Raw genomic sequence first — 20835 nt, forward strand, 5'->3', positions numbered from 1 at the left:
GGAGCCAGCATGACTATGGTAAGGAGTCAGCTGGTGTCTCCAGAGCAGGTCATCCCAGATGTACTCCATCCCGCCGTAATGGCTGACGGCAGATTGGGCCACTACCCTGTGGCTGAGGTTCCCTTTGAGTGGGGAGGGGTTGCAGGTCCACTTCGAGTTGCCGTAAGCCCTGCCGTGCCTGTTGACTGCCTGTTAGGGAATGATATGGAGCACAATGCTTGGAGGAGGGTGGAGTACCAGACTCACTCTGAGATGCTGGGACCCCCTGACTGGACTTGTGTCAGCACAAGGTCAGCAACTGCCCGAAGGGAAAAGTTGCTTACGCTGGAGCCTGGAACAATGGCCCAGCCGGCTGCCAGAGAGGAGAAGGACAAGAGGCCGGAGGACCCTGCCTCGACATCTCCGCCTCGTGAGACAGCTGGGCCACCTGCGGAGGTGGATCTGGAGTCCACAGGGGAGAATGTTGCTTCCTTGGAGAACCTACCCATCCCTACAGAGTGGCATGTGGAGGGAGGTCCTTCCAGGGAAGAATTCTGTGCAGCTCAGAAAGAGTGTCCTACTCTCGAGGGGCTGCGGCAACAGGCCAACGCCCAGGCAGCAGGAAACATTGAAGGGAGCTACCGGATTTACTGGGAGGATGGACTCCTCTACAGTGAGCCCAAGGCACCTGGCCACGGTTCAGCCAGAGCCTTGGTGGTCCCTCAATGCTTTAGAGCCTTTCTACTGGAATTGGCTCATGAGATACCATTGGCAGGACATCTAGGACAGGACAAGACCTTTGCCCGGCTTGTCCCCCACTTCTATTGGCCTCGAATGAAAGTGGCGTCTGACACATACTGTCGGACGTGTGAGTCCTGCCAAGCTAGTGGGAAAACAGGAGTGAAGCTTAAAGCTCCCCTGGAACCACTACCTGTCGTTGGCACCCCCTTTGAGAGGGTGGGCATCGACATTGTTGGGCCATTGGATCCACCAACTTCAGCTGGCCACCGGTTCATACTGGTTTTGGTGGATCATGCCACACGGTACCCAGAGGCCATACCTCTGAGGACCATCACTGCACCTGTGGTGGCAAGGGCCCTGATGGGGATCTTTACCCGGGTGGGTTTCCCCAAGGAGGTTGTGTCCGACAGGGGGACTAACTTCCTTTCAGCGTACATGCGGGCTATGTGGAAGGAGTGTGGGGTTACCTATCGGTTTACCACTCCTTATCACCCACAAACCAATGGTCTTGTGGAAAGGTTTAACAAAACCTTGAAAGGTATGATCAGGAGTCTACCTGAGAGCCTGCGGAGGAAATGGGACATCCTCCTACCCTGTCTCCTGTTTTCTTACAGGGAAGTGCCACAAAAGGGGGTGGGCTTCAGCCCCTTCGAACTTTTGTACGGGCACCCTGTACGGGGACCTCTCAGCCTGGTGAAAGACGGATGGGAACGGACTCCCAGAAAGCTTCCCCAGGACGTGGTGAGCTACATGCTGGCCTTCCGGAGCCAAATGGCTAAGTTGTGGAAGCAAGCTTCAGACAACTTGGAGGCCAGCCAAGCAGTGATGAAAGAGTGGTATGACCACAACGCTCACCCAGTGGAACTGGAGCCTGGACAGAAGGTGTGGGTGATGGAACCTGGAGAGCTAAATGCCCTCCAGGACCGTTGGACAGGCCCCTTTGAGGTGTTGGAGAAGAAGGGGAAGTCCACCTACTTGGTGGATCTTAAAGCCCCAAGGCAGCCCCACAGGGTGCTGCATGCCAATCGCCTCAAGCCACATCATGAGAGGCCCGCGGTTGTCTTGATGATGGTAACCGATGGAGCAGAGGAAGAAGAAAGCGAACCTCTCCCTGATCTTCTCTCGTCCCAAGAAAAGGATGGGTCGGTGGAGGGAGTAATTCTCTCGCCATCCCTAACTCCTGAACAGCAGGATGATTGCCGCCAGATCCTGGGGCAATTTTCTTCTCTGTTCTCCCTTGTCCCAGGTAGGACCCACCTGTGTACCCATGACGTGGACACAGGAGACAGCCCACCTGTGAAGTCTAAAATCTACCGGCTGTCGGACAAGGTGAAGGCCAGCATCAAGGGTGAAGTCGCCAAGATGCTGGAACTGGGAGTGATTGAACCTTCTGGAAGCCCTTGGTCTAGCCCGGTGGTTTTGGTACCAAAGGCTGCCCCACCAGGCACCACACCGGAATTGAGGTTCTGTGTGGATTACCGAGGCTTGAACTCCGTGACCAAAACTGATGCCCATCCCATCCCACGGGCAGATGAGCTGATTGACCGGCTGGGAGCTGCTCAATACTTAAGTACCTTTGACCTAACTTCAGGGTACTGGCAGATTTCCCTTACGGAGGAGGCGAAGGAAAGGTCAGCCTTCTCTACACCTGAGGGACACTACCAATTTCGCGTGATGCCCTTTGGGCTCAAGAATGCCCCTGCCACTTTTCAGCGGCTGGTGAACAGGGTCCTTTCTGGAATGGAAGCTTTTTCTGCTGCATACCTGGACGACATTGCTGTCTTCAGTAGCAGCTGGGAGGACCATTTGCAGCATCTGCAAGCTGTTCTACATGCCCTGCAACAGGCTGGATTGACAATCAAGGCCAGCAAGTGTCAGATCGGCCAGGGGTCGGTGGTGTACCTAGGTCACTTGGTGGGCAGAGGGACGGTGCAGCCCCTCCAGGCAAAGATTGAGGCTATCATCGCCTGGGAGCCCCCCAAGACTCAAACAGAGGTCCGAGCCTTCCTGGGCCTCACTGGATATTACCGTCGCTTCGTGAAGGGGTATGGCACTATTGTGGCCCCTCTCACTGAGCTTACTTCCAAGAAGCAACCCCGACGGGTAGTCTGGACGGAGGCTTGCCAGCGAGCCTTCCTGACCTTGAAACAAGCATTGTGTTCCGCTCCCATTCTCAAGGCCCCTGATTTTGCTAGAGAATTCATTGTCCAAACAGATGCGTCAGAACATGGCATTGGGGCAGTGTTATCGCAGCTAAATGATGAGGGCTTGGATCAACCCGTGGTCTTCCTGTCCAGGAGACTACTCCCCAGGGAAAGGAGGTGGAGTACAATTGAGAGAGAAGCCTTTGCGGTGGTTTGGGCTCTGAAGAAGCTACGACCATACCTGTTTGGTTCGCACTTCCTAGTTCAGACTGACCATCGCCCCCTTCGTTGGCTGATGCAAATGAAGGGGGAGAATCCCAAGTTGCTAAGGTGGTCCATCTCCCTACAGGGAATGGACTTCAGGGTGGAACACCGACCTGGGGCAGACCATGCCAATGCAGACGGTCTATCCAGGTATTTCCGCCTTAGTGATGAGGACTCCCAAGGGGTTGGGTAGTTCTCCCCACTTTCAGCTGGGGGGGACGCGTGTTAGACCTGTCTGCTTCTGGGAAGACTCTAACCACCATGATTTATTTTTGTCCCCCTTAGCCTCCCAGACTTTCTATTTTTATTTTTACATATGTCCATCAGGAGTTTTTTTTTAATGCTGTCAGGAGGCTAGGTGCTCCTTGGCGATGACGCCATTTTTCCCTCATAACCTGTGAGGCCTAGTCAGCCCCCTTGAAAATCTAGGGATCTCCAGAGACCTAAGATGGTGTCCACCAACTGTCATAACGGACACCACTGGAGGACAGGTCCATAGGTTAGCATTAGGGAACTTTCTAGAATACCCTAGAGACTTCTGCAGGTCTCAGGCCACCCTATATAAGGCCAGTGACCAGCAGCCATTTTGGGCTGACCAGAGTAGAGGAGTGAGGCAGTGGTGAGAGGAGGTGGACACACTGAGAGCAGCTAGTTTGTCACTGAGGCTGACAGTTACTTCAGAGGATTGTTCCCCCTTCAGCCTTTGACCGATCCCTCTCTCAAGACATCAACTATTGATAAGGAAATTGAGCTACGTGAGAAGGAAGACTCTTCTTAATCAGCATTCCTGTAAAAACTGACAGGACCTTCCTTCTGAACCCTAATCCCATATCCCCTGCCCAGCGCTGCACTTACCAGGGTGTCGAGTCAGTGGTGGACCCCTTGAAGCGCCTTGGGGAGGTTGGAGAGCTGTGGCACCCTGGCGACCTGAGGAGCGAGGGCGCCGTGTGTGGACATCCTTCCTGTGAGGCCAAAGTGAGAAGTGACTGAAGGGAAGCAGCGGCGCTGCTCCGATCGGCATCGGGACCCCGGGGGCACCGGCCGTGTCAAGGGAGAAGGTAGGCGCTTCCGCGCATGCCCAGCGTGTAAACGCTTCTGTGGAGGCAGGAGGGGCCTAGGGTCGAGCAGGCCTGGAGGAGACAGAGCAGCGTCTGCGTGGCGATCGTCGTCCGCCCTGGGAGCCAGCGCGCAGAAGCGGAAGAAGAGTGAGCGCGATCGCGCATGCCCAGCTGAGCGGTGTGACTGAGGAGAGCCGACCGCGTCGGAGCACCGGTGGCTGTTTTCCCCCACCTGAGGAGGCAGAAGCGCCACTACCGTCGATACAGTAAGGAGTCGGTGGGCCAGAGAAGCTCCCTCGATCCCTCCCGACCACCGACTGCTGCCAGGTTTCAGCGCGAGGCGGAGGAGCACTCGCATCCCATCTAGGAGCTTCCAAGTAAGCCGGGTAGAGTGGGGACGGGAGGCGGCAGCACCGGGGAACGAGATAAGACGGTGGGACTGCCCTTGGGACCCAAACTGAACTGTTCAAGGAAGCGCAAATGAGAAGAACGGGCTAGTGTACAGCCCAAAGCTAAATACAATAACCCATAAGTAACTGGATCCGAAAGGTGGAAGTGGTGCAGGGAACCACAGGGTTCCCGGGTGAGGATCCCTACAGTTAATAATAGGTGAAGAGGCAGACTCTCAACCAGCTAGGTGTACCTGTCAATCAGAAAGGGGGGAAACCCGTACTAAAATTATTGGGTCTCCTTTTTTAGCACATAACTGGTGGGGTATACAGTAAATATCTACCTTCAGGTCTTGTTGTTGAGTCAAACAGTGTTTAAGAGCTGTGGGGTAAAGTACCTATTAAGGAACCTGTAAAAACGTATTGCTTTATCAGTCTGCATCTTCTTTTCAGTAGTTTTATTGGTGGAGTAATGTGTCACTGTATGTTAATGTGAAGTAACCTGACAGAGTGCGAAACTACTGAGATTCGCTCAACCAACCAAAGAGTCATCTTTATGCTTTACTGTACCAGTGACAAAAGAATGTGTTTTATTGCCCTTTTTCCACAGCAGGAGGAGTAAAAAGTAATTTATTGAAGTAAAAGTGTAATGTTGACTCCTGAAAGAAACTAATATTGCAACTTGTATAACTTATATCCAAAGAGCCATATTATTTTTATAAAAGGTAACGGTATTTTTGCAAACAAAGGTGTTGTGTCTTTATTTTAGTGGTTCATCAATGTGTTACTGTGGGTAAGCTGTGTAAGTACTTAGCCAACGCCTGGAGTTAGCTGTAGACCACTACTGTGCCAAGCTACCATATGTAGGCTTGGGTAATCTAGGTCCAACACCCACCAATCTCGCTCGTACTATTAAGGCTGGTCAGGATGCGGCCAAGTAGAGAATAAGGTCAGGTCTCAACACGACCGACTGTGTAGGCAGAGCAGTCGGGACTAGCGTATGGCTCTGGCGCCAAGCTAGGATGAGATCCATGGGCTTCTTGGGCGACACTGAAGTTTTATTCATGGATATACGTTATCATGGGTCTATTTGGCAAAAAGGCTGATTCCGGCCATTGCTGCTTTAAAGAAAAGACATACACAGCATACCCCCTTTGTTTCTCCACACATGCAAAGCAGTAAGGCCCAAAAGTTTCACCCCCTTCAAGGCATTGGCAGGGATTTCACATACAGACAATGCCAAAGCCCTTCAACAGAGGTACTCCAGCTCATTGGGGTAGGGGATCCAGTAGATGACATCCATGTCCACAGGTGAAATGAAACTCTGTCTGCTGCTCCTCCGGCAGCAATTCAAAGTTGCTTTAGTTTGCCCTTAGCTAGTGAGAGAGGTGTGGCGCAGCGACCAGAGTGCCTGACTCCGAAACGCAGGGCTCACGGTTTGATCCCTGGCGGCAGCTCAAATCAGCATCATGTGACTCTGGGCATTAGCACACTTAATCTCCCAGAGGGCCCCTAGGTGCCTGGATACCCTTAGAGGTGATAAGTCTGCGCTTCACAATTGTAGAATTATTTATTATTAATTTGCAGCTCACAACCACCCTATGGGAGGCAGAATCACTTATTTTCTCCACAGGCGGTAGGCCATAAGATCCGACAGGAGGGACCTGCAGATAGTTCAATGGATTTATCCCCTGCCATTCCTTTTGGACAGGCTGTATCTTCCACCTAAATCAGAGTTACTTTCAGAGGAGCACTAGTCTATTTTGCTGCAGTGAGTCCAGGCTTTTTTGGTGAAAGGGGTCCTAGAGTCCTGGCCTCCGAAATCAGAATTAGATGTTATTTCCTAGTGCTAAAAAAGGCAGAGGCCACCATCCTATTTTAAATCTCCGACCTCTTTCTCCAGAAGGACAAATTTTAAATTCTCAACCTGGTCAGGCTAGGTTCTATTAGCACTGGTTTCAGGAGACTAGATGGTAGGGTTGGGCTGGCAGGATGCCTGTTTCAGTCCTGAAGGACGATAAGCGCCGCCTGCAGCTCTCCAATGGCCCCCAAGTGTATATGAAGATGATCACAGTGGTTGCAGCGTACCTTCGGAGGTTGGTGTACAATTCTTTTCCTACCTAGATGACTAGATAAATGTGGGCTCACCACAGCCAGTTGTGGGCCACCTCCAATCAAAGACAAACCTCCTGACATCTGTGAGGGTTCACTATTAATGTGCCAAAGTCACACTGGACTCCTGTCATCGGAGCAACTCTGGATACTGTCTTCCCTGCGGATCATTGTCCAGGACGTTTGCACTAGATGCTTCAGTATTGGTCCTGGGTCTCAGGGACAGTGGTTCTGAGGCTTCTTGAAATATTTGCCTCCATCATCCTCCTTGTCGACTGTGCAAGGTTGAACATATAGGCTCTGAGGTGGGAACTGAAGTTTCACACCCAGTATCAAGGGGACCAGCATGGCTACACAACCTTGGCAAAGTCAGTAGTCCTCTTAGTCCATATCCATTGGCTTAGCCAATTTTTGTAAGAGTAAATAATTATGATTTTATTTGTATAAAAAAAAGTGAGGCATACTGTGTTTTACTCTTCTTTTTGCCATCCTTAATTTTCTTGGTCTTTCTCTTAAACTATGAACGTAGACACACAATGGCTATTTCCATGTATGGGTTTCATGTCTCATCAGATAATTTGATTTCTAGTTGATGTCTGCCTCGGAGTCTCAAGAAAGAAGGTGTTTGGTCTTCATAAGCTTGCATTTGATGCTTCTAATTTGTAACATTACCGTTTGTTATGTCTTGTGTGTGCACTTTATGCTTAATTGAGTTGCATTAAAGTGAAGCGTGAGTATTAGCCTTTTTTGCCTTCAATAAATCGTGCTGTACTTTCCAAATGACGAAAAATATGTATTTGACAATTTTAGCTAATATTTTTTATAATTCTTTTCTTCAAAAGGCAGCGTTGCAAGAAAAGTTTGCCCAAAAGAAGACTGAGTATGCTGCACATGCCAAAAGACTGGTAAGACGTATGTTTTGTTTTGTCACAGTCGCCCGCAAAATGCGAATTACACTTTAAGTTTTGATTTGGATGAAAAAGGTAGAATGTATTCCTCAAAGTGTAGATTCTGGGAATTAGGCTTAATCAAGAGGTAGTAGAGTAGCATGAGTCATAGTAATCATCATAGTAATCAAGAGTGGGATTCACCCTACTGGTTGTTACACTGAGCTCCCTAAATTTAACTAGGAGAAAAAAAATCTTCTTTTGTATAAAATACCTCTCACCCACTAATAAACACAGTGGCATGCTTCATCATAGAGTTCTCCCCAGTACTAGCTGAAGTTCAGCAGTCCGGTGGAGCCTTGGTACTCAACAACATTTGAGGCTACGCGCAAACTGGCAACTCAGAATGTGCTCAAAAACAATTATCTTTTTCTTTAGACTCACAAGTTGCAGTTATGTGGCGAGAACGAGTTTACTCTAGCACCAAACAAGGGTGCATGATCAGAGAGGTATATCTTTGGGGCTAGGACTTGATCTCCTGGGCTACACCAGCGGAGTCTGGAGCAAGTCCTGTTACTACTGGTCAAATTGCTACTTTGCAAGTGCAGGCTTGTTTCGCTTTTGTGCCCATGAAGCTAAACAGGAGGCTATCAAACTAGCTTTTTGTGTCCACTCACTGGTCTTTTGCATGTGTGCGAGCAGGACCATCCCTTGATGTCTCTCACCATGACATTGACAATGAGAGCAGCCCTTCTCTTTCTGAAGTCCTGTATTGGCTCAGCAGCTTCCTTAGTACAGCCTTTCTTTCTGAAGACCACAGGTTCAGCAGTTGCAGTCCTTCTCCCATCCTTTCCGACCTCAGCAGTGCTCTGAGGCTGGAAGCCAGAGGTGCCACTTTAATGCCAATTTAGAGATTGTCGTTGAGAAGTACTCCCTAGCCAATGGGGACACAATTCCCACGGGTCAACCCTACTCATCATTTCCTGTGGGCTTGATTCTAAACAATTCCACAGTACATCTATGCCCAGATCCAAAATGTCAAGACTCTTCTTCCCTAGGTCACAGCTATGGGCACATCCCTGAAGTGTGTCCAGTATAATTAGTCACCCCTCCTGGAAAACTGGTTATGCACTAGGTTTTCCCCTCTGGGGGAGATAAGAGTCTGTCTGCCTACGCAAAGGAGTTGGCAAGCCAAGATGTGACTTGCATTTGGCTCTTGGAAGCAGTAGCCTCTTTAATGCTGTCCACCTGTGGCCACACCACCTACCACCACTAGTGCTTTTTTTAGGTATTCTTGGTAGCGCTTCACACCTAGTAGGAGGGTAGCAGGCTGTCTCGGGTGTTGTGCCATCACTTTTCAATTAAAAGTTACTTTAATTCCAGCCTCCGCATCAAATAGGGTTTAGTGGAACGCAAATGTAGGTTAGCACTTGCGGGCTAGCACAACCTCAGGTTAGTCAATGGGACTACTAGCCTTGATTCTTTGAAAATGACAATTGTTTAAGTTTTTACTGTCCAGACATGTAAAACATAAAGGAACATTCCCTATTTAATATTTAGTACCCTGCCTTATGGGCTACTAAGGCCTTTCCTAGGGATGACGTATAAATATTAAAAATGAAGTATTTGACTTGACAAAGGGTTTATTTTGCCATGTTGGGTTGGCGGTTTAAAAACTGCCCATCTAGGCTACGATGGCAAACCTAGAGACATGTTTTCAACTTGCCACTGCAGTGGTGCCACAATAAGTGCTACAATCCACAAGTGACATTTAATTTACTAGCCCTGGGCACACCTGTACCCATATACTAGGGACATATAGGTAAGTTAAATATGCCAATCGGGTATTAGCCAATTGCACATACAATTTAAGCGGTCAGAGCACATGCACTGAGGCCTAGTCAGCAGGACCCAGTGCACTTCAGTGTTTAAAACCAGCAGCATCAGTCCAGAAATTTGGAGGGATCCTACAATGAGATTCCTTCCCTTACAACCTTCATTAACAAGCACCCATCCTGGCCATTTGTATTGCCAAAAGTCAGGCAAAACCAACAAAACATGCCTTCACTAAACATCCACTCCAAGGCTATGACAGCAGATGTAATCAATGCTAAAGGGGGCTATTCAATTCCTCAAATCTATTCAACCTCACTATAAAGAATGATCTCAATATATTAGAATGGGTTACCTGGTTTGACACTGGCTATTCTCCAGTATTGGGGTGTCTTTCATAGATTCACATGCTTGAATATTTCCCGTCGTCGAAGTGGGAGTCCCACGGTACATAACATAGCAATGTAGCCATAACACAAGCATATATACATAGAGAAAGCAAAACACCATAGAGTTTTTCCTAGATAGACAACATATCACTTCTATGATATATCATAGTCATTATGTTTTGGTCCAAATTCTGGCGAATCAGGCGTCAGCACCCTCTTAGAATGTTCTCCTCAGAGGCTCAGGCCCTCTGATTTTCTACCGCACGTCGTGTGAAGGGAGTCTCTCTGAGCTCTGCTCAGATTTTCTTCTCATTTCTCTCTAACAGTCAGTTTTTGGAATGTCCACCACCAAGAAGTCCCTCTTCAGACCTTGTGGTTCCTGTGGAAAGCAGAGACTTCATTCTGAAGACCCTCATAAAAAATGTATTTATTGCCTGTATCCTGAACATCAAGTTAAGGATTGTAAGATATGTAGAACATTCTCTCAGAAGACCCTAAAAGACAGAGAAGGCCGTCTCCTTCTGTGGCTTCAGAAGTTGAAGACTTCAGAGAACCCTGTCTCTGATGTGGAGAGTGTGTCTTCCATCAAAACTTCTTCATCTTTGAAGAGAACCAGTGAACATCAGAAGGCATCTCCTAAACCTAAAGTGATGAAGAAACATCACATGTTTCAACCTTCAACTTCAAGAGAGGTGAGTTCTCCCCCTCAGAGTCTTCCTGCACCTGTTACGCCTTCGAGATCTCACTCTCAGGCGTCAAAGACTCCATCTACGCAGTTTTTGCCTCAAAAACTGCTCATCTCGTCAACGACTTCATCATCGTTTCCCCCGTGGACGAGAGCTGCCGTCGTCGAGTCTATGTCAACGACTTCGACATCATCATCTATGAAGACTGCTATATCTGAAAGAGACACGTTAGTGATAGATTCCTTACCTTAGAATATCCCCAGGCGTCAGACTGGATCCGGAAAGTTTTGCGTAGCAGTACCCTTGCGTGTCGGCAGGCGTCGTCTGCGGCTCCGCGTTCGTCGTAGGCGTCGTGGGCGCTGTTATGACGTCGTCAGAGTACTTAGACGCCGCCTCCGCGTGCTGACGTCGGCTCTTCTTTTTTCCGCGCCAGCCAGCGCAGATCTGGAAAGAGCAGTTCCCTAGTCACTTTTTGACTAACCTTTTTGTGATCTTTTGATCCCTTTTCGAAGTCTTCACGACTCCGACGGTGCCGTTAGGGATGCCCGGCTTCAAGCATTGCGACGAGTGCGACCGTACCATGTCGGTTACGGATCCCCACCGCTTGTGCCTGATGTGTTTGGGCGTCGACCATGACGACGAGGCCTGCTCCGACTGTCGGGCCCTGTCGAGGAAGGCCAGGCGGGAGCGGTCCCGCAGGCGACTAGAGATCCGCCAGTCGGCCCGCGCCGTGTGAAGTCCCGGTCCCGGTCCCACGGGAGGTCGAGGGACAGGTCGCGGGGACGGAGCCGTCACAGCTCCGGGAGTCGGCGCCACTCCTCTGGGTCCAAGTCGTCAGGTAAGAAACACAAGAAGTCGAAGAGACATCATCGCTCTTCCGACTCCCCCCGACGCTCGCGCGATGCGGCCGGGGGTTCGGGTGACACCGCCCACGCGGCTCCTCTGGAGTCGCGGGCGCCGCGTTCGGCTCCATACCCCCCGGTCCCTGGGCTGAACGCGACGCCGGAGGAGATTGAGCGTTTCCTCATGGCCATGAGGTCCCTTTCTTCTCCGACGGGTTCCACGGCGCCTACGGGCCCAGCGAACCCGTCTGGGGGCCCTAGTGGGTCGGGGGCTTCGACCCCGACGCCGTCGGGTGCTTCGGCTCGACGCCGCCGGCGCCTTAGGGCTCGGCGCCACAGGGCCCCAGGATCCCGACACCGCCGGTGCCCTCGGGCACGGCGCCGCAGGGCGCAGCGGTCCCGGCGTCGACGCCTTCGGGCTCGGCGCCGCAGGGCGCCGCTGGGCCCTCCTCGGGCGACGGATCGTCACCGGTGGACCTTACGACCCCCCCGGCGTCGGTCCCTAAGGTGTCCCCTTCGGCGTCGGCGTCTGCCGGCGCCGTCCCCGATGCCTCCTCTCACTCGGTTCCGACATCGGGACGACGCCTATCGGCGCCGATCTCGACGCCGTTTGGGGACTTTCAGTTCTATGAACCGTCCTCATTCGCTCATGACCCTGAGTCTCAGGAGATGGGGGACGAGGAGGATTGGGAGGGGTCTGAGGACCCTCTGACACGGGATTGTCAGTCTAACATGGACTGGGCTGGAGATCTTGGGGAGGCCAGTGGCCTGGACACCTCTCCAGACACTGGATTCGTCTCTCCTCTTACCGTGGCTTCGGAGGAGGGAGCGACTTATAGTGTGGTGCTGATGAGGGCTGCCAAGGCTTTGGGCCTTGAGCTCCCCGTCGCGGCCGTGAGGACTAACCTCCTCACTGAGGTCCTTAAGCCGCAGTCATGCTCTGAGGAGCCTCTGCTGCCGTTTAATGAGGCCTTGACGGACGTTCTTTTGGGCACTTGGTCCAGGCCCGCTACATGTTCGCCTGTAGATAGGAACGTGGCCAGACGCCACCGCCCGGCTCCGGGCGACCCCAGTTTCCTGTCCACCCACCCCACCCCTGAGAGTCTGGTTATCCAGGCCTCTAACTCCCAGACCGCATTCCCGACGGCTCCCCCCGATCGGGAATCCAAGAGGTACGAGGCCTATGGCAAGAAAGTGTTCTCGTCCCTTAGCTGTGGACTGCGGTCTTCCAACACCGCATGCCTCTTGGGCCGTTACACGCACTCTCTGTGGGAAACGGTGGCGGAAGTGCTGCCAGAGTGCCCGTTGGAGGTGCGGGTCAAACTCGGCCAAGCCCTAGTGGAGGGCCGGGATGCAGCGAAATATTCTATCAGGTGCGGACTGGATACAACTGACTCGCTGGGTAGAGCGATGGCTACTACGGTGGCGATACGACGCCACGCCTGGCTGAGATCCGCCAACTTCTCAGCAGACGTCCAGAATTCCCTCATGGACATGCCGTTTGATGGCCGTCGCCTCTTTGGCGACAAGGCAGACGATGCGCTTGAGCGCTTTAAGGACTCCAGGGCTACGGCCAAGTCCTTGGGCCTCTCGGCCCGCGCCAGCAAATGGGTGCCTTTCGCTCCTTTCGTGGCCAAGGAAGGGGCGTCCCCACACGTGCCGCCAGCCACTCGCCGCAAACTGTCGTCCAGCGCGGCGGTGGCCGTGGTAACCGCCGTGGAGGCGGTCGGGGAACCAAGCGGAGCCAGTCCACACCTGCCCCCGCAGCATCCGCCTCAAAACCCTCCTAGTCCGTGCTTTTCGGCCCATGTGACGCCAGTGGGAGGCAGGGTCCGCCATCACCTTTTTCACTGGCGCACAGTCACTTCGGACAGGTGGGTGCTGCAGATCGTCCGAAGGGGCTACTCCCTCCCCTTCGAGACGACCCCTCAAGCCATGCCACCGCAACACCACCGTGTATCGGGGGATCATTTGCGGCTCCTGCAGGAGGAAGTTTCGGCCCTCTTGGCCAAGGGGGCCATCGAGCGCGTTCCTGGGCCAGAAGTAGGTCGTGGTTGCTACTCCCACTACTTTCTGGTACCCAAGAAGGGCAAAGGGGGCCTACGCCCTATCTTGGATCTGAGGAACGTCAACGGCTTCCTCCGGAAGGAGAAGTTCAAAATGCTGACACTGGCTCAGGTCTTGGCTGCCCTAGACCCAGGAGACTGGGTGGTAGCGTTGGACTTGCAGGACGCATACTTCCACATCCCCGTCCTGCCGGCCCACCGGCGTTACCTGCGGTTCACGGTAGGCCACGAGCACTTTCAGTTTACCGTGCTCCCCTTCGGCCTTACCAGCGCCCCACGGGTGTTCACGAAGGTGATGGCGGTGGTCGCAGCTCATCTGCGCAGGTTAGGGGTGTCAGTCTTCCCCTACCTCGACGACTGGTTGTTGAAGGCGGGCTCGCCCCAGACAGTCGTCAGCCACCTCCAGACTACGGCGGATCTCCTGCACCTGCTAGGATTTTCCATCAATGTGCCGAAGTCACACCTGTGCCCCTCTCAGAAGCTCCTTTTCATCGGAGCGGTTCTCGACTCGGCGCAGTTTCGGGTTTACCCGCCCGAACAGCGGGTCCGGGATATACAGGCTCTGATTCCGGTCTTCCAGCCGTTATCCCGGGTTTCGGTCAGGTTGACGCTGCGGCTTCTGGAGCTGATGGCCTCCTGCATCCTTCTGGTGCATCACGCACGGTGGCGGATGCGGGCTCTGCAGTGGGACCTGAAGTTTCAGTTGGCCCAGCACCGGGGCAACCTGTCCGACCATGTCCTGATCTCGGAGGGCACTGCGAGACAGCTGCAGTGGTGGCTCACGGACCGCGATTGGGTCAACGGCAGATCCCTCTCCCTTCCCCAACCGGAGCACGTGGTTGTGACGGACGCGTCCCTCCAGGGCTGGGGAGGCCACTTGGGAGAGGCGGAGATCAGAGGACTCTGGTCTCCGGCGGAGTCCCGGCTCCATATCAACCTGTTGGAGCTGCGGGCGATTCGTCTGGCACTGAAAGCATTCCTCCAGTCTGTCCGAGGGAGTGCAGTGCAGGTGTTCACCGACAACACCACCGCCATGTGGTACTGCAACAAACAAGGCGGAGTGGGGTTGTGGACCCTTTGCCAGGAGGCTCTGCGTCTCTGGCAATGGCTGGAACATCAGGGCGTGACTCTGGTGGTTCAACACCTGGCCGGTTCTCTGAACGCCAGGGCGGACGAACTCAGCCGTCGGTGCTCGATGGATCACGAATGGCGTCTGAACTCGGACGTGGCGCAAGGCCTCTTTCTGCAATGGGGAGAGCCTTGGTTAGATCTATTCGCCACTGAAGAGAACGCGCAATGTCATCAGTTCTGCGCGTTGGAATTTCCAAGGCGGCACTCGCTCGGAGACGCTTTTCGTCGCGAGTGGAGCTGCGGTCTGTTGTACGCCTTTCCGCCTATACCACTTCTGCCCAGAGTGCTGAAGAAGATCAAGCGCGACCGGGCACAAGTCATCCTTGTGGCTCCGGACTGGGCTCGAAGGTACTGGTATCCCGAGCTACTCAGCATGTCAGTCGATCCCCCGATTCGTCTGCCTCTTCAGGAGGACCTTCTGTCGCAGCAGCAGGGGACGGTCCTCCACCCGAACCTGTCCAGTCTCCACCTCCATGCTTGGAGATTGAGCGGCGACAGTTGAGGCCATTTGACTTGCCTCCTGAAGTTTGCAACATCATTCCGGCAGCCAGGCGTCCCTCCACAAAAATGGTATACGCCTGCAGGTGGAACAGATTTGTGGCATGGTGCACAGCAAAGGCTGTGGATCCCCTCAATGTCCCCCTCTCTGAGGTTCTTCTCTTCCTTCTTTCTCTTGCCCAGCAGGGCTCTGCTCTGGGCACTATCAAGGGCTATCTTTCGGCTCTTTCAGCCTTTCTGAGGCTGCCTGACCAACCTTCTTTGTTCAAGTCCCCTATTGTTAACAGATTTCTGAAAGGCATCACTCATACCTTTCCTCCTGTTCCTTTCGTGATGCCTCAGTGGGACTTGAACCTGGTTCTAACCTTTCTGATGTGCGCTCCCTTTGAGCCACTTCATAACTGTCCACTTTGCCTTCTTTCTTTGAAGACTGCCTTCCTGGTAGCCATCACCTCTGCCAGGAGAGTGAGTGAGCTCCAGGCCCTCTCTTGCAAGCCTCCTTTCCTGTCAGTCCATCCGTACAAGGTTGTTTTGAGGACTAGGCCCTCCTTCTTGCCAAAGGTGGTCACGGCCTTCCACATTGGGCAGTCCATCACATTGCCCACCTTCTTTCCGCCTCCGCACCCCTCGAGAGAGGAGGAGAGGCTCCACCGTCTGGACCCAAAACGTGCGCTCTCATTCTATCTGGATCGCACATGCCAGTTCCGGGTGGATGATCAACTCTTTGTCAGGTACGAGGGCGCTAAGAAAGTGAAAGCGGTGCACAAGAGGACCATCTCTCGATGGATTATCATGTGCATCCAGGCGTGTTACTCCTTGGCTAAGAAGGAACCACCTGTTGGGCTGCGGGCTCATTCCACTCGAGCCACGGCCACTACAACTGCCTTGGGCCGAGGTGTGCCCTTGCAGGACATTTGCCAGGCAGCTACGTGGGCCTCGTTGCACACGTTTGCTAGGCACTACTGCCTGGACAGTCCAGTCCGGAGAGACGGCTACTTTGGCCGCTCCGTTCTCCAGGACTTTCTGGTGTAAATATTGGTTCGCAGACCCAACACCACGGGGATGGTATTGCTGGGGTATCTATTCTAAGGTAAGGAATCTATCACTAACGTGTCTCTTTCAGATGCACAAGTTACTACTTGTGTAACGATATATCTGTAAGAGACATTAGTTAGTGATAGATTCCTTACCGACCCACCCATCCTCCCCGTTCTGCGAACCGATATCTAGGGTTAAGGTCATCCCCTTTCAGGGCCCTAGTTTCTTGGCACCAGTGTCGGTTTTTGTCATGGCTCTGCGCTTCTGGCACGGAAAAGCTGTGGCTAAGAACTGACGTCAGCACGCGGAGGCGGCGTCTAAGTACTCCGACGACGTCATCACGGCGCCCACGACGCCTACGACGAACGCGGAGCCGCAGACGACGCCTGCCGACGCGCAAGGGTACTGCTACGCAAAACTTTCCGGATCCAGTCTGACGCCTGGGGATATTCTAAGGTAAGGAATCTATCACTAACTAATGTCTCTTACAGATATATCGTTACACAAGTAGTAACTTGTGCGATCCTGTCATCTGCATTTTCACCGTCGACTGTTGTGTCTGTGAAGGTGAGGCCTATCTTGTCTACTATACCGTTGCCCTCATCGACGATGTCAACCAAACAGAAGAAGAGGAAGGTTTTGTCGACGCTCTTTGTCGTCGACGGCAGCCTCGGCGGCGGTGTCTTAGTCGGCGGTGTCTTAGTCGGCGGTGGCTTAGTCGGCGGTGGCTTCGTCTATGGTGACCTTAGTTCCACTGAAGTCTTCAAGTTCTCTTCTTCAGCGGCGCCATTCATCTTTAGAGACACTAATGCCGATTCAAACCCCTTCTCAGCCTCCAGCAGAGTTATTTTCTTCAGATGATGAAGATTCTGATGATGATGGTAGATTCCGGCCGGCTCGTAGTCCTTCTGAACTGCTTATAAAATGTCAGGACTCAGATGAGGAGGAAGACCTAGGGGAGGAGGAAGAAGAATAAGATTATTCTACTTATGGGACGCAACCTGAGCCTGAACCTCTCATGACACAGATACCTTTAACACTTATCTCAAACCTTCTGTATATGCTGGATGATTACAATTGCCATTTTTCGAGATCAGTGCAGGCCTCTCCAACACCTCAACCACCTATTCAAGCCACTAAAGACCCATTGGTGACACCTTCTGAGTCGATGACCAGTACTCAACATCAGGAGACCCCTCAAGTTATAGAGGAGGACAATGATGATGATGATAGTGAAAAAGAGGAGGGTGAGCTGGACGATAGATCCATTCTTTCTGAATGGGACGACTAAAAAATTCAAATGACATCCCCTATTCCAGCTCCTCCAGATTCCCCACCAGTAGACATAGGCAGTTTTCATGCGCTCATGGAAAGAGCAGCGAAAAGATTCCAACTTCCCATGACGATAACAGAAGAAGATTGCTTCTTATATGATTTTAAAGAACAGCCTCAAAAACAAGTGCGTTCTATTCCCATCATCGATTTTCATTTGGCAAGAAGGACTTAAAATCATGCAAAATCCTAATCCTATCCCAGCCATTCTACCGAGGCTGGACTAAAAATACAAGGCACCCGGGAATACACCGGCTTGTTTAATTTCTCAGACAAAGCCTGATTCCATCATTACTCAGGCTGCACAATGCCGATCTAGAAATCCTTCATCTCCGATATCCTCACCACCTGACCGAGAATGCAGGCGCCTTAATGCTATAGGCAAAAAAATGTCAACAATGGCAGCAACTACAGTCCGTGCGGCAAATTCAATGGCCATTCTTCCTTGTTATGACTGGCAAATGTGGTCGGACATTTCCTCTCTAGTACCATTAATACCAGAATCTTCAAAGGCAGAGGCATTGAAAATTCTTCATGAAGTAGAGAAGATTTCTTCTGAAATGATTGACTGGTGCATAGACGTCTCTTCCACTGGTTTCCGCCTTTTGGCTGGGGCTGCATTTCTCAGAAGACAGGACTGGCTAAAGGCCACGTCTTTTCGTCAAGAAGTGCAAACGAAAATTTTATACATGCCTTACAAAAGGGAATCTTTGTTTGGCCAATATATAGATGATGCCCTTCAGCCAATAAAGAAAGACACCGACACACCCCGTGCTCTTGGAACTCTCCAATTTAAAAGGCAAACTTTTTGAGGCGCAAGAGGTTGTGGATCCTCTTCCTCCTTTCGAGGTACTTCCAGCCAATATAAACAAGTGCATCAGCGGTACTCCTCCCAGAGTCAACAATCGTACAGGCAGCAACACTTTTCATCCTACAGACAGTACAGAGGTAAATCCTCTTACAGAGGAAAGGACTCTTCCAAGAAACAATGACTTTCTTCACACACCATCTCTAACTCCACCCAATTATTCACGGGTTGGAGGTCGAATCTCCCACTTTTACTCAAAATGGTCACTGATTACTACAGATCAATGGGTTCTGGACATTGTACGCAGGGGGCATGCATTAGAGTTCCTAAAAATTCCTCCCAATTCTCCGCCAAAAGGTCCACCTCCTGCCCATCTGAAAGAACTTTTAAACCAAATCACAATTCTAATAAGAAAAGGTGCGATCGAAGTGGTACCAAAACTGCAAAAGGTCAGAGGTTTTTATTCAAGGTTCCTCCTCATACAGAAAAAGTCGGGAGAATGGCGCCCTATTCTGGATCTACGTGCCCTAAACAAATAAATAAAAAACAAAAACGTTACGCATGTTGTCCCTTCAGGAGGTACTTCCTTTGCTTTCTCAAGGAAACTATATGACAACTTTGGATCTCCTGGATGCTTATTTTCATCTTCCAATTTGTGGAGGCACAGAAAATGTCTCAGATTCAGAGTAGCCGGGAAGGACTTCCAATTCAAAGTTCTTCCTTTCGGGCTTCGTTACGCTCCCCGTGTGTTCACCAAAGTCCTTGCACCGGTGGCAGCTTACCTTCGCCTTCAAGGAGTACAAATCTTTTCATACCTAGACGAATGCCTGTTAAAGGCACGTCATTCGAGCAGGCTTCCAAACACATTCAAATCTGCAAGTCCCTCTTTCAGTCCCTGGCCCTCACATTCAACATGGAAAAGTCTGAATTTCTTCCTGCTCGAAACAGACTATTCTTTGGAGCCATTCTGGACACCAAGCTAGCAAAAGCTTTTGTGTCACAAGAAAGACGTCTGCGTCTTCGCAACTTAGCAACCTCCCTCCTATTAAAAGAGTCCACTTCTGTCCGACAGTTGAAATCTTTCCTAGGGATGTTGTCCTCTTGCATCCCTCTTATCCCTCATTGCCGACTAAAGATGAGACCTATTCAGGAGGAATTGGACAAACAATGGGCTCAAGTTTCTGGAACTTTTAGCGATCTAGTCAGTCACATCTTGAATGAAAAGAGGTCTCTTGTGGTGGACTCTGGAAGAGAACATCTCTTCAGGTCGTCCGTTCCCGATGAACGCTCCAAGCTTCACTCTCACAACCGGTGCATCCCTAGAAGGCTGGGGTGCACATCTCCAGGGGCTAACAGTAAAAGGAAAGTGGAACATTCAGCAAAAGACCTGGCACATCAATCTACTGGAGTTGCTGGCCATTTTTCTAGCACTAAAAGCGTTCCGTTACATCATACAAGGAGCAGCAGTGTTGGTCCGAACGGACAACACAACGTGCATGCACTACATGAACAAACAAGGAGGCACGAAATCCATCCTACTGTCCCATCAGGCTCAGCAGATTTGGGATTGGGCGATTTAGCATCAGGTCGTCCTTTCAGCAGTGCATGTTCCGGGAGCGTCAAACAATCTTGCAGGTTCACTGAGCAGGTCTTCTACAACCAACCACGAGTGGGAGTTACATCAACCCACACTGGATCAAATTTTTCAGGTATGGGGCCGCCCGAATTTGGATCTGTTTGCAACACATCTGAACCGCAAATGCCTGTTCTATGCAAGTTGGCCTCCCCCATCCAGAGTCATGCGTAAATGCCTTTTTGATGAACTGGTCGAAAATATATGCCTATGCTTTTCCACCAATAACTCGAGTTTCCAGAGTTCTTCGAAAAATGAGGAAGGAACCCTGTCACATTATTCTAATAGCTCCCAGATGGCCTCGACAAGTATGGTTCACGGAACTCCTGCTTCTGTCGCAGTGCGATCCGATCATTCTTCGCCCTCTTCCGAATCTTCTAACCATGGATCAGGGCCAAGTTTGTCATCCCGACCCAGCATCTCTACGCTTAGCGGCTTGGAACCTGGGCACTATGAGTTTCTGAATTTAGACATTCCTTCAGATTGTAGAGAGGTCGTAGCAAACGCAAGAGTAGCTTAAACTGTGAAAACATACAAAATTAAATGGAAAAGATTGTTTGTGGTGCAATGATGCTCAGGTACATCCTATACATTCCACGCTGGAACAACTTTTGCCTTTATTTTTACACTTGGCAAAGTCAGGTCTCTCGTTTGCTACCTTAAATTTTTTTCTAGCAGCAATCTCAAGGTTCCGTCAAGATGGCTCTATAACTCTCTTTACTCTTCCAGAGTCATTCAACACATTTTTTAAAGGTCTTTTTCGGATGTTCCCACCAATTCGTCGACCACCTCCTCCTTGGCATTTGAACATTTAATGAAACACCCTTCTGAAGGATACATCTGCCAGTGCATTCCTCACCTTGTGAATATCCCCTTGCGTCAGCAACATTCCGAAATTCTTTTTGTAGCTTTGCGCCGACGTGGACGACGTCACAGAGGCACGGCATCGCGCGCGACTCCGCTGACGTCACCGACTCCATAATAGGCCCACGCCGGCGTGATGAC

The 20835-nt window shown here is 51.3% G+C and overlaps 1 protein-coding gene across 2 annotated transcripts in view; it reads left to right on the forward strand.

Moving 5' to 3' along the window:
* NUF2 (NUF2 component of NDC80 kinetochore complex) overlaps positions 1 to 20835 on the forward strand; it is a 450677-nt gene that overhangs the window by 262467 nt on the left and 167375 nt on the right. For both annotated transcript variants that reach the window (XM_086957278.1, XM_086957269.1), the window contains exon 9: positions 7530 to 7592. In XM_086957278.1, the coding sequence (XP_086813404.1) occupies positions 7530 to 7592 (63 nt within the window). The remainder of the gene's footprint in view (positions 1 to 7529; positions 7593 to 20835) is intronic.

This window comes from Lissotriton vulgaris, chromosome 1_1, assembly GCF_964263255.1.
Source record: "Lissotriton vulgaris chromosome 1_1, aLisVul1.2, whole genome shotgun sequence".
Taxonomy (NCBI): domain Eukaryota; kingdom Metazoa; phylum Chordata; class Amphibia; order Caudata; family Salamandridae; genus Lissotriton; species Lissotriton vulgaris.